Below are 13,966 nucleotides of genomic sequence, written 5' to 3'. Positions count from 1 at the left end.
ATTTTATGTAGGCTGGGAACATTGAAATATGAAACTATGAGTCTTTCATATCCAATGTTGCCATGTAGTCCCCCTGTTTTAGCAGGGGGATTACTTCTTGTAGTGTTATCATGCAGAACTTCAGTGGCTTTACATATGTGGTTGCAAAGCACAGTTCTAGGACAGGGCGCATTGTAAGGTCTTTCTTTGGCACAAGGAAGTACGTTGAATAGATACCCTTGTTTACCGGGACAATTTCTATATCGTTCTTTTCCAGCAGTGCTTTCACTTCTTCTAGCAGAAAGCATTTTTCTTCCTGTGTTGTTTGCCTCTGTTTTGGCGGGTGGTTGGATGGTCTCTGTATGAGTTCTATACAATAGCCCCCCGGCACTGTGATTTTGCTGCTCCTTTAGATGCCTGTAGTTTTTCTAGGCTATCATCCGCTGTAGGGCCAAACACATGAGAACCACTGAATGGCATGTCAAGTAACTTGGATTTCACATGATTGCACATCCTATGCAAACCCTGACTTCTTGAGCCTGGCAAACCTTAGTGAAACTGAGTTTGTAGCCAAGGTTCTTGCCACGCAGTCTGCTGCATCCAGACCTGACTGGTACTTGGCACATGGCTTCTTTGCCATCTTCCATAATGCTGAAGGGTCCATCCCTCATTTCACACTCTGAGACATGCTCCACAGACTTAGATATCACCACCTACCATGTATTTGTATGTTTGGGAGCGCACATGTTTAGTTAAAGGGCTTTTAGGGCCATGCTGCCAGAAGCAACAAACATTTTTAGACAGGGCTCCATATCTCGCGTCATTCCTATCAGAGGGCAACAAGGAGTAAGAGCTTGCCTTAGCGTTAAATGTCGCTAGTTGAACCACTAGGCTGTTGTGAGTGGGGTGCCTTGAAAGGAATTCCGAGTCAGAGGATGCTGCTTTATATTTCTTAACTAGATTCTTATGCACTGCAGGCCCCAAGCAGGGTTTTTTTCCACAGCTCTAGCAAAAGATCTTTGATGGCAGCATGAAAGGGATGTGCACGTTTCACCTGTGTTGTCTCTCTGTCGAGGATGTCTGTCAAGGCATACTCCGTGATCTCCCTACAAGGAAGTAACCAGGCTAAGGCATCCTTGACCATTGCCATAATTTTTGATTCTGAAGCATTAGGATGGCCATAAGTATCTGACTGTTCGAATTCCACCACAGGAAAGGTGACTAGAGCACTAGCATTCTTAAGATTTAAGGCTAATTCGGTTAGCCTGTACTTTTCTGACTGGAACTTTTCAGGGGGACAAGTCAATGCTAACGGCTCAAATCGGGTAACCGTCCTCGTTGAATATACTTCTAATACAACCCAGAAAATCTTTTCTGGATTTCAGAGTAAACCTCGAAGTTGAGGATTGCTCTGCTATCCAAATCGAGGGGGCTTTCGGCACCAACACCATGTTGAAGAGCATAGCGGCCGATGGGATTGCCGATGGCGTTGAGGGCTCACCAAGCTTTCTCAAGGATTTCACCATCCATGGGCTTGAAGGAAGCACGGCAATTAAAGACCCTTCAGGCATCGCCAGAATTGGTGGGCATGATGGTCTTCAGTTTTTTGCCTCCCGAGGAGCAATCTGGGAACCCACTTTCTCAAAGACCGCCAACATTTTTTGTCAGAATTCATTCCAGTTTCACAGCAAAGTGGATTTGGAGGGGAAACATGCATGCCTGTCAGGTGAGGAGTCTGACAATCAATATTGCTGTCTTTTTTTTGCCTTCTTCAAAGAAAACACATTCAGTGTTTTTTAGATCTTGTTTTAGATTTTTCCAGTGATCTCTTGATCGTCCCAGAACTTTTTCTCTAATCAAACCTTCATGTTGAGGTGATTGTTCTGGACGAATTTGATGGTGAATGCCAGAGAGTTAACTTTGATGCTCCCTCCTTCAATGATTTGACATGACCCACAATCGGCGATGGGATGCAGAGGCACCACAGAGACACCTTGTGACGTTCCGTCAGGGACATATTAGTGTTGCAGTCTCATGAAGCCAGAGGGTTTTGGAGTCAACATATTCATCGTAAGATAGTATTTATCGAGTGTGTCACACAAAAACTTGCAGGTATTGAAAGATCGTCCCTGAGAAGTATACTGATCAGAAAAAGAACTGAAGTCCCTGGAACGCGTTGCGTTCTATTTGTACCGACACTGATGTCACGTCCCAACACGACAATAAGAGCACTGAGGATCCTCTAAGTCAGAGTCGGCTAGTGCCCCCCTGTTTTCAGAGTTTATGAGATCTACTGCTGCAGGAAAAATATATCTAATATGAGGAATACATGGGAGGACACAACCCACTAGAAGATAGTTTAAACAAGTTTTAGGCAGAAAGACAAAAGCTGTTTTTTTCTTTACACAACTGGATTACCAATTACCAAACAGAAAAACATAAATGATCAGACTTTCTTAACAACATTATTTGTATTACAGAGCCCTTACCATTAAATGTGTGAACATTTTCTGGAGCTCCAGAAGCGTAGTCTTATGCTTCATGTCTTCGGAATACTACAAAACAAAGTGGGCAGTGAAAAGAAACATTTATCAAGGAATAATATGCAGGTTCTTCTTCAAATGTATCGACATTTCCAACCTGATACCTGGACCATATTTCAAAGTTGGCTTCCCCTGCTTTGTTTTAAAATAGAGTAACATTTTACTTTCTGTGATTAGTCTTTGTCAGCTTCTCATTGGGACTTTGGGTGCCTCAGCTCAACTTCCAGTCTGAGAGAAAGCTTGACCATCTTTTCATGCAAGCTTTTTCTCTATGGTGCTCCTGCCATAGAACTAATGGCCCAAAAACAAGCAAAGTTCATTTTTGCCTACCTTTTCAAATCAATCATGATGCAGCTCATTCCCATAAACCCATAATTGGCCACAACCCCCACTGTGCAATGCAGGCCTATGATTCTGAACAAAGGTTTCTCTATTAATTGCAACAATGTAACCCATTGAAAAAGAACTAGGAGTGAATAACCCGATTCCTGCTCATTCTTTTTAAAGTAGTTTGGCTCACGTTCAAATACATGCAAAGAAGCTAGGTAGGTGCAAGCCCAAGGACTATTTCACTGAATACGAAAAAATAGGTTTTACTGCTCTAATGGTGGGCGGGGTGCCACAAAAATATGTTACTGCATTTCCCTTTAGGAAACCTGACCCAAGTGTGGTCCTCAGACCATCTGCAATACACGCATCTTTAATATACGCTGAGGATTTCTGACTGACACTGTTCCAGCACAATAAATGGACTATATTCCTCGAACACAAATTTCTCATATACCCTTGCGATTAGTGAACACAGATCGCCAAAGGAATCCTGAAGTTTGTACATGCATGCCCAAGTCTCTTTCAAAAACACGCCACTAACAAATGACACAAAAAACATTCCACTTCAAGGATAGACTCACTGCGCGCAATTCATATGTATTCTAGTGTTATTTCTTTCTTCCTTTTTTGGAATAGTGGGCCTCATGAAATGGACAATACTTTTGAAATTTGGGAGCTCTTTCCAAGAATGTGTATGACACACCTTGGGAACTGGCACACATTGCATGTCAACAGGACGTTGATTTGTCCTGAGGAGCAGAAAGAATAGACAATTGTCACATGTCATAGTGCTTCTAACACTATAAGGAAACCGTGTGTAATAAAAAGCAAACCACAATTCTTTGAATATGAATATGCTTTTTAGCGTCAGTTTTATTGTATTCATTTCGATATGCTAAGGTTTACCCTTAGGCATAACTCATTCATTTTGTAATAAAAAAAGCTCCATAAAATACACATATAAAACTCCTCGGTCACAAAATGAATATTATACATACAATGCTTTCAGGTTTTCAAAAAAAAGATCTACATTTATCCCCAAGTACACTTTGCAGCTATTACAAGAGATATGTGCCACATCTAATAAAGAAAAACATAAGATTTCAGATCCTAAAGTCTCCATAAAATGTACAAACATGTTCAAACAAACAGTCTAATGGGAAATGTGGCTACACATTTTATAACAATTTTCTTTTACAGTGTCTGCTAATACGGAAGTCCTGTGACGACTTCTCTTGCACCTGTATGGAATTAATGGTGGCAACAGTAAAGACAGACACAAGTGATCACAGTTCAAGGGTGTTAAACTGTATAGGTAGGTTGGAAAAACGCCCAATATCAACCTAAACCTAAGATGGGAGCAAGCTACGACCGTCAAATAATAATAAGACACTCCTAGTGGCGTCTTGTCAAATAAAAGGGCCTATACTAAAAAAACGATTGCCAATCCTTACAACTAAATACAAAAAAAGTGTGGGATAGGGTTCTCCCTTCCCCCACGTTTTGAGCACAGGACAAGGCGGGGCTCGTGAGCACAGCATACTCTCGAGCTTTCCCAACACAAGACAGCAGTTCCGTTCTCAAGTATCAGGATCTCCGGTTGTTAATGTGTTTAAAATAACCAAACTAAAAGTTCCTTTCCGTATGTACGTTTGGTGATCACTTTTCACCCCTGGATCCTCCTCTTCTTGGTTCAGACCCTTCTCGAATGTTAGCCTCCCTCCGTCTGATTCACTATGGTTTTTTCCTAAACAATTTCTCCTGTATCATTCACAAGTTTTAATGTCCTTTTAGACAATCCACTGTGGACATTCATCTGTCGGGTTCACTCTTGTCAACACAATATTAATTGAGGCATCATGCTTCGCCCCATTCTGCAGGCATCCCTCCATCGGGTTCACATCCAGATGCCTTTGGGCCAGGCGCGCTATACAAATAAAGAAATACAAATATATACACATCTGCCAGTTCCTTCTACTTTCTCACTATGAGGGATTCACTTCCCTTCGTTTTCCAATTACTTGTCGGTTAAAGATTTTCGACTGTAGAGGGGGTTTTGCTAGACCCCTGTATGATCACTTTGACAATTTCCTTGCGGCTCTCCCAAGGCCTTCTGCTATCGGTAGTTTCAATAATAGGCAAATTAACCAGTCTCTCGAGTGAGCACCCATATGCTGCCGAAACCCTCTGCAGCTGGTTTTGCCCTGCTGTTAACAGTTCTTTGATTTTCCCTTAATTTGCCATTCGCAAATTTCGTTCAACACAGCTTGGTTTCTTATTGGTTTTTCTTTTGACTCACCAGCTGTGATGAACCGCTTGGCTTTTCTTGTTTTTGGAGTCAAGGACGGTACCACGGTAGCGAGCGTCTCTCCCTGTCCTGGTTATCAGTGTAGGAGGGCTCTGTGCACTGTTGACATCTGCTGCAACACATGCTGGCTATTGTTCGCAGTCTTAGGATTCCTTTCACAGAGGCTTCGTGGGGCAGGCTCGAAAAGGGCAAAGTCGCTTCCCTCATTGTCGCCTCTTCAGTTCTTGCTGCCTTTTTCCTCCTCTTGAACTGCAGCCCTGGGATAGCCTTCTCGTCCTGCATTCTGCCTTGCTCGTAGTGTACCCTCTTACTCCACCTTTTATCCCTGCGGGGAAGGGAAAGGGCCATCAGGTGTGTGTGGTTCTGGTCAATTGCCTGACCCTTGTGTTGGGACATGTCAGGTAAACGGCTCTGGTGTTAGTGCGTTGTCTTTTGTGTCATGAGAAAGTGCTTGTGTCGGGAAGGGGGCGGGGGGTAAAGTTTCTGAGTATCCTTCGTGGTAGGATGGGGAAAATGTGTTATAAGAAAGGGAATACCGTGTCTCACCCATCAGTGTCCCACTTCCACTCCCCGAGGACCCCCCCCTCCAGGTGATCCTCCCGCACTGGTCCACCCCCAGGAACTGGATCCAATAGCGATGGCCGTGCCCTGGCCACCTGGATGACAGATCCCCACAGACTAATCAGGGAGACACCTTCAGGTTTCTCACACACCCCAGAATCGCTAATGTTTACAGGAGATTTAAACTAAATTTAATGAGAAAACAGTAAGTAAACATGTCCGGAAATGTGGTTACTTAAGCCACCTTTGGCTGTTAAATTGTGGATATATTTGTAAATAGTCGTTTGCAAGAATTTCTGATCTTACTCCAAATATTTCTCCCTGTACAAATAATAGGCCTTTTCCACCTTCAATTTCTCATCTGGCAATCTCCCGCAAGTAACTGTGAGGGATCAGAAATGTGAGGCGGACATTTTGAGAAAAGTTTTTCACAAGTAACCATTTTATTAACTGATAGGGTGCGATAAACGCCTCACTGTAAACGCCTCACTATCCCTAACCTAAAGACGATTTCCCTGCCTATCCAACAAAGACTAAAGGAAACACTCCAATAGAAGGAATCCGTCCCTCACACTTATAGATACATCAAACTCCTAAAGGTATAATATGGCAATTCAGCTTTAACAAAATGACAGTTATGCTTAAACATAAACCTCATTACAAGGGGTGTTTTAATATCAAGCTTCAGTGTCCCACGCTAGACGGTGGGTGGCAGCTGTCTAGTGGAGTACCGGAGTAAATCCCCCTGCGGTAAATGCAAGACTGCAATGCTTGGTCAAAAATATATGGACTCTTTCTGATCCTTATGACTATTCCGTTTATTTTGGCAACTTCACAACCCTTGTTACTAACCTCTGTAGACCAACCATGGCACCGTGATCCAGAACACTATTAGATAATGCAATTATCCTCTTTATAGGCGGGATTTATACCATGAACAAGCAACCAACAAACTTTAAACGTGACTTATCAACTCCTAATAGGTAAGAGGTTCCTTTTTCGATACCAAGATAGACATTGTATCACGTAGCGAGCATAGAACCATTATGTGTTTTGAACTAATCCATTACTCTTTCTTTCTCTCGCCATCTCCATCTCTTTCACCTATACCAATCCTTCCCTTAACCCCTCCTTATCTCTATGTGAAACCATGTATGTCACAATTAATATAATTATTTTTATTGATTTTTTGTTTGATTGCTTATTCAATCTCTGTGATGTCTAATTTTACGTTAATTGGTGAATTTATGCTACTTACTATGGCAAACTTAAATTTGTTTTATAATTATGATTACCTCCCTCAGCCCTGATTGAAAAGGCGAGTCTGTCGCCGAAACACGTGTCTCAGAAAGGGCATTTTGAATACACTCTTATTTTTTGACAATCACTGTGCGTGGATCTTTATTGAACTCTGGCGCTGCATTTCATGTGGAGAAGGGTTCTTTCAAGCCCTGCGCATGTTTTACTCATAACAAGGTATTCTTGTATATAATAAGGAGAGCCTCTCTCTCCATGTGGAAAGCATGTAAAAACACTGGTTCCCGCTGCGTGACCTCTGCACTTCAGGTGTTCAATATCAAAGGCCCTCTCAGGACTGACATCCGCTTCAAAGACAGTGGCGGCTCAGGGGCTTTGTGCTTCTGCAACTGCGGCTGGCAACTTCTTCCACTGCTCCACCTTCTTGTTCCAATGGCCTGCAACTGAAGGGGCTTAAGTCCAGCTCAGGTGTGGGTCATTAGAACCACTAGACTGAATACTGCAGTTCTGTACTTCTGAGTCCCTCTTCTTCGTCCCAGTACTTAGGACCTTGTGGGACTTAAGTCCCCAAAGTTCAGTTTGCTTTTTACATCAAATGCCTAAATTTTACAATAGGCCATCAAAACTGTAGGATCTCTAGGGAAGTAATTTAGACGGTTCTCCCAATTTTCCCGTTCTGAGTCCCCTCCACTCCCCCAATGTGATCCACCCGCAGTACACCACCCCAACGTTTAGGATCAGGAAGCGTCTGCCTTTCTCTGGCCACATGAGAAGGGTCCCAGACCAGGGTCTTTGGGATAATCACCTCCGATTTATCACATATCTCACAAATGATTTCAATAAAAAATTGCTCAGCTTCTGAGGAAAATAGGCTGAGAGTTGTCATTCTACCTTAATCCAATGCTTTTCTTATTAGGATTAAAAGGCTTTTATCGTCCACAAACTCTCTTTTCAAGAAGAAGAAAGACTTGTTTCACCCTGTAACTGCATGAAGATAGCCCCAATTATGCTCAAATTAATTGTATTGGAGTGGTACTGGGCATACCCAGTAAACTTTTACTAAAGTGTTCCTCCATACAAGATGAAACAAAAGATGGAGACATGTTTCAGCCTCGTTGGGCATCATGAGTGGGGAGTTGCTTGGGAATGCTTGTGTTCTTGGGCTGCTTTTGGTCTGGGACCAAGACAGATTTCCATATGGTCTTTCCCCTTTTGTAATGGCTTGGCAGGCGAATAACTATGGTCCGGAGAATTGCCCAGAGCAATGCCAGAAGTTCAAATTAATTCTAAACCTTCCAGCAATTAGCTCTTTTGTTTTGCTACATCCATACACGATAACCACTGGATGGGTAGATCAAGACTCGATTACATCTCCTACATTGAAACCACTGTATTAATTATTAAAACCCCCTAAAGCCACTAAAAAGCAGCATAACATTTTTCTTAGTGCGGCTATTTATTTGTGCACATGCTTTATAAGAGGATATCCAACCCACCTCACAAAATGTTCATAATGGAAATAGAAGTCTATTTTATGCCCCTTCATCACCATACAAATGCTGCTTTTGCAACAGGGCCAGTAGCTTGAACTTGTCAGGAAGGGGTGGGGACTCCTATCAGCCTGGGGAAAGAGACCTTCAAGGGTGGACGACAGGGCCAGTTCTACCCTGGAGGGGAAAGGTCACAGTTTTGAGGGCCCCCCGTTTCTGTCCCTTCATTATGTGTCTGTGTAACTGAAAATGGCACCACCCTTAATCACCCGGTACCTCCATTACAAAATGCTGTCCAGTTTCTCGCTATTTGTTCTAGTGAACTATAGATACCAGCATCCATAGCAGTGGACGGAAGAGAAAACATCCCACAAGAGCCTCCAGAGGAGTACCAAGTGCCAGCACACCTCACCCGACAGCACACCACCAAGAAACCACTGTGTGACACTGAAGAACAGACCAAACCAGTGTCAGCGTTTGTACAGAATACTGGCATCTGCTCATTAAAACAACCGTGCTCATCTGAACAGATATGTAGCAGCGCTTCTACAGACTGTAATCCGCTTCAGACAGAACTGCTTACCTGTAACAAAGGCTGCTATGCCACTGGAACTTTGACTATAGCGGGCCACCATTAATGAGACAGAGCTGACCCACAAGAGAGAAGAACAAGTTACTTACCAACTGGTAAAGTTCTTTCGATTGGATATTCCTCCAACGTATTCCACATCTTTGACATGTAATGTCCACAGCTGTGTACTTCGGAAATTTTTCGCCAGAGGGCGTCCTGCGTCGATGGCGTCGGGTCGATGTCACTCGAAGGCCTCCGTCGAGGACGATGTCACCGGATTTTATAAATAGGACGCACAGGGCCCGTAGCCTCAGTTTATGTTTTTCCCCGCCATAATGTGCGACATGCACATATCCAATGCCTGCTTGACTGCACATAGCCTTGCGGAAACGGAAGCTGCAATCGCATAGGCAATTCTCCAGAGGAGCAGGCTGGTAGGGCAATGTGGAATACGTTGGAGGAACATCCAATCGAAAGAGCGTTACCAGTTGGTAAGTAACTTGTTCTTCGAATGGATTGTGTCCTCCAACGTATTCCACATCTTTGACAGACTCCCAAAGCAGTATCAGAAAATGCCCCCCCCCTCGTGCAAGAGCAGATCCTCTCGGTAGTAAAAATGGCGTGAAGGGCAGATGGACATTTCTAGAAGGTCCGAGTACCACGCTCTCCTGGCCCAATCCAGAGCAATGAGGATCATGTGGGATCCGAACCGCTGTAACCTCTTTAATACTTGCGGAATGACAGGGACTGGAGGAAACCAATCCACCACAAATGCGTCTCCTAAGGCTCCTCTCGGAGGAAATTCCCGTGAGCAGAATCTCTCGCACTTCCAGTTGGCACTGGTGGCAAAGAGATCCACTTGTGGGGTTCCCCAAAGGGCGAAGATCTTCAGAAGGACTTCCTGAGCCAACTCCCACTGATGAGAGATCGTGCTCTGCCTGCTCAGAGCGTCCGCTGCCGTATTGTCCTCTCGGGCCAGATGAACTGCCAAGAGCAAAATTCCCTGCTGGATTGCCCAAAACCGGAGCTGCATTGCCTCTCTGCACAACGGGAGTGACACTACCCCCTCCTTTTGTAGAGGTAATGTATGGCCACTGTGTTGTACGTCATGATCAGTACACTCTTCCCCCGCAGAGACGCCAGAAAAGCCTTCAGAGCCAGCCTGATGGCCCTCAGCTCTAACAGGTTGATGTGGAGTTTAGACTCAGATGGAGACCAACGAACGCTTGCGGTCGTGTCTTGGCATGAGCTCCCCATTTTATGAGGGAAGCGTCCGTCACTAAAGTCACCTCCGGCCACGGTTGCCAAAACGGTTCCCCCTTCATCAGGTTCCCCTCGTTGGCCCGCTACAGAAAATCCTGGGAAACAGAGATTTGAATCTGAACGGGATCCGACATCTTGCCATAGAACTACGACCACTGCATCTTGAGGACCCATTGCAGGGATCTCATCCTCAACCTTGCCACTGGCACCAGAAAAATGCAGGATTCCATGAGGCCAAGCAACCTTAAGAATTTGAAAGCCGTGGCTATTGTATTCAGAACCTATGCTTCTGAAGTAATAGCTTGCCATTCTTCGAGATGCTGAGAAAGTCTGACACCAACCGGCGAACCATGGGACATGGCCTCATGATTGTTTTGGGATGGCTGCAACAGTGCCTGAAGACAAAGAGGCAGCTGCCTGTGCAGCTTTGGCACCTTTATTTCCCTGACCATCACAGGTACTTTTACACTGACTCCTTTGACTGGCGGCTCCTCTTGTTCTACCAAGGGAGGAGTAGTAACGAAAAGAACCTCCCCTCCACTGCTGTCCCCTAGGACAAAAAGACAGAGGTTGACGCACAGCTGCGCTTAAAGATTTTGCCACCGCTTTTGAGGTCTGCAACCTCTCAAGGCTCTCGTCAGCCTTGCTGCCAAACAAATGCGTGCCATCAAAGGGCATGTTCAAAAGACGGGCTTGCACATCCGGAGCAAAACCCGACTTCCGCAACCACGCAAATCTGCGCATAGCGGTGCTCGCAGCCATGGACTGGCTAACACTGTCGGCCGTGTCCAAACCAGACTGAAGGGAATCACACATGACATCCTTGCCATCTTGCACGAGAGCAAGGAACCCATCCCTTTCTTCCCCTTCGGGAATATTCTCGGCTGCAAGAGAAACAATTCCACAGAGTGTCTGGAAATCTTGCCAAGGCACAAGTGGAGTTGGCCGATTTCAGCGTCATACTCCCCGCAGAAAACACCTTGCGTGCCCAACCGTATAAGCTTTTGTCGTCCCCATCAGGAGGGATGGTAGGGTACGCCACCTGCCTCGAGGTGGGCGTAGCCGCCTGAACCACCAAACTCTTGGGAGTGGGGTGAGATGAAAGGTAGCTGGGGTCGCTAACGGAAGGGCAGTATTTCTTAGTTAACGATTTGTTAACTGCCGGAAGAGAGTCTAGGGTCTGCCAAGCAGCCGCCACCCTTTTCTGCAAGGTCAAATGAAAAGGTAACACTGGGTCAGAGGACGGACCTTGATCCAGAATATCCGTAAAGTCATCCTGAACAAAAGCTTCAGGAGGAGTTGACCAACCAAGATATTCCGTGACTCTAGCCATCAGTCTCCTGTAGGACGACTCAGCATGAGCTCCAGGCTCAGGCCTGCCAAACTCCACCTCAGGAGAAGTGTCTAAGCCACTGGCATCATGAAGAGATTGCCTTAACTCTTCCAATTGGCTATCCCCTGAAAAGACAGGAGCCACATCAGGCTCAACAGGGTGAAAATCTAAATCTGACCTCTTCTCCTCCTCATAGATGTCATCCAGAGGGAGGTAAAAGTCCTGTCTCGGGACTGCCGAGGGTCTGGAGTCCTTAACAGGTCTTACAGACTTGGAAGTAGCCTTCCTTGGAGGATCCACCATACCAGAGACTTCCAACGGCAAATCCTGGCCAAAAGGCCCCAAAGTCATTGAGGGCGCCGATGGCTTCGGCGTCGAGAGCGCCGACAGCTCCGGCATTGACAACAGTGCCTATGGCGCCGAGGGCTGGTACGAAGGCAAAGCTTCAACCTCTGTATCCGACGGACACGGTGACGACGGAGTCAACGCTGGCCTCGAGCCCTTAGCAGATTTCTGCGGTCTCGCTGGGTACGAGGACCGAGACCTGGAAGCATGTCTCTTGCGACCATCCTGAGCCTTGTCCGAACGGGACCTCAAAGGTTCCCGATGAGGATCGCACGAGGGCCCGAGCCGAGGAGGACGAAAGGCGGGAACCACTCTGGGACCGAGACCCCTGGGACTCCTTCCGACAGGGAGAGTCATCCCTCGAATCGTCAGTGGACATCCCCTCGGACTTAGATTTACAGGACTTACTGGGTGTAGAACCCCTACCTACTTGAAGCTTTCCCTTACGCTCCCGCAAAGCCTTAGCAGTCAGCGACTGGCTTTTGGAACAGTCGTGAGTGTCGTGACTCTCACCCAAGCACCACAAATAAATGCGATGCGGGTCGGTAATCGACATTTAGACTTGCAGTCCCGGCAAGTCTTGAAGCCAGACCGAGGAGTTGGGGGGGGTCGAAGAAGACGACATATTCAGGAGGAACACACAAGGCACGCTGACTCTCCGAAGCAAACACTTTTGTGGAAAAACGGAACTGAACCTGAACTGAAATAGGCGCTGTGCGTCCTATTTATAACATCCGTTGACGACGTCATCAACGGAGGCCTTCGAGGGACATCGACCAGACACCTTCGACACAGGACGCCCTCTGCCGAAAAAGTTTCCAAAGTACACAGCTGTGGACATTACATGTCAAAGATGTGGAATACGTTGGAGGACACAATCCATTTCGAAAAGGTAGTTTGGGGGGGGGGTGGATGGCTTAGAGCCCCTTAACTGTATTTAGGTGTCTGTAAAACCTCCCATGCAGTAAAGGCAGAGAAGGACTGGCCTGAGCAGCAGATTGGGAGAACCAATGGAGGCAGGATGATGGAGGATATAAGGGACAAAAGGAAACTGGAAAGTGTGGGTTGTTCGGGTGTGGTCTGAGGAGGTGGCAGCAGACCAATAGACCAGAAGGAGGGAAGACATTGTGTAAAGGAGCGTGGAGGCAGTTTATACAGAAGGTGAGGTATTGGCTGGTGAAACAAAGTGGTACTGTGTTGTGCGTGTAAGGTGTGTGAGTGGAAGTAGGGAGTGAGTGAAGGGTGACTGAGGGAGTGAAAGGAGGGTGCTTGATGAGAAGGCAGGGTGGAGTATTATTGGTGAGGAGGTGGGAGGAGTGATACTGAAGCTGTGTGGGCAGTATGGGTGTGGAGGAGAGAACAGTAGTGGTGTGTGTTAGGCAAGAGTGTATGCAGTTACCCTGTGAGAGACTACACCAGTCTTGTCTCGGGGATCTATAGATTCTTCCTTATCTGTCTCCTCACCTGGATCTTCGGAGGATTCTTCTGGGGATTAGTATTTTTTCTTCCTTCTTCTGGAATAAATCTTTTTGCTGGAAGAGATAAGGGCTAGCTCCCCTGGAGGACACCTTGCCTTAACTGCAATATGCCTGGCAGGGGGGACTCTGAGGAGCAAAACCCAGACCAGGGAAAAGCTGCGCGGCTGAAAAAACCTGGAGGTCCTTAGTGGTGCTGGAAAGTTCCTGGAAGGTCTTCCTTTGATAAGCAATGTATTCCACTCAGTCAAGACAAGAAGATGATGGTTCCAGAGCAGAGAGGAAGGACTGAGAACAGGAGTCCCAGTAATTATTGCCCAGGAAAGTCCAGCAGACAGAGGATAAGCAATGAAAACCTGGGATGGAATACTCTATGCTGAGCGAAAGAAAGAGAACAGCACAGGGAATCCGGTCAGTCTGTTCAGTATATGCGAGCAAGCAGCAGCCAAGAGGTAGAGTGAGGCTGCTGAAGGAAAAGCAGTCGCACAGCCAAAGGTACCGCTGTGTAGAG

The 13,966-nt window shown here is 46.0% G+C and overlaps 1 protein-coding gene across 1 annotated transcript in view; it reads right to left on the bottom strand.

Moving 5' to 3' along the window:
* USP34 (ubiquitin specific peptidase 34) overlaps positions 1-13,966 on the bottom strand; it is a 3,618,222-nt gene that overhangs the window by 1,346,407 nt on the left and 2,257,849 nt on the right. The window contains exon 43 of the mRNA XM_069608012.1: positions 2,469-2,534. Within this exon, the coding sequence (XP_069464113.1) occupies positions 2,469-2,534 (66 nt within the window). The remainder of the gene's footprint in view (positions 1-2,468; positions 2,535-13,966) is intronic.

This window comes from Ambystoma mexicanum, chromosome 4q, assembly GCF_040938575.1.
Source record: "Ambystoma mexicanum isolate Mex_15411 chromosome 4q, UKY_AmexF1_1, whole genome shotgun sequence".
Classification (NCBI taxonomy): Eukaryota; Metazoa; Chordata; class Amphibia; order Caudata; family Ambystomatidae; genus Ambystoma; species Ambystoma mexicanum.
This window is presented reverse-complemented; position numbering and strand designations above follow the sequence as displayed.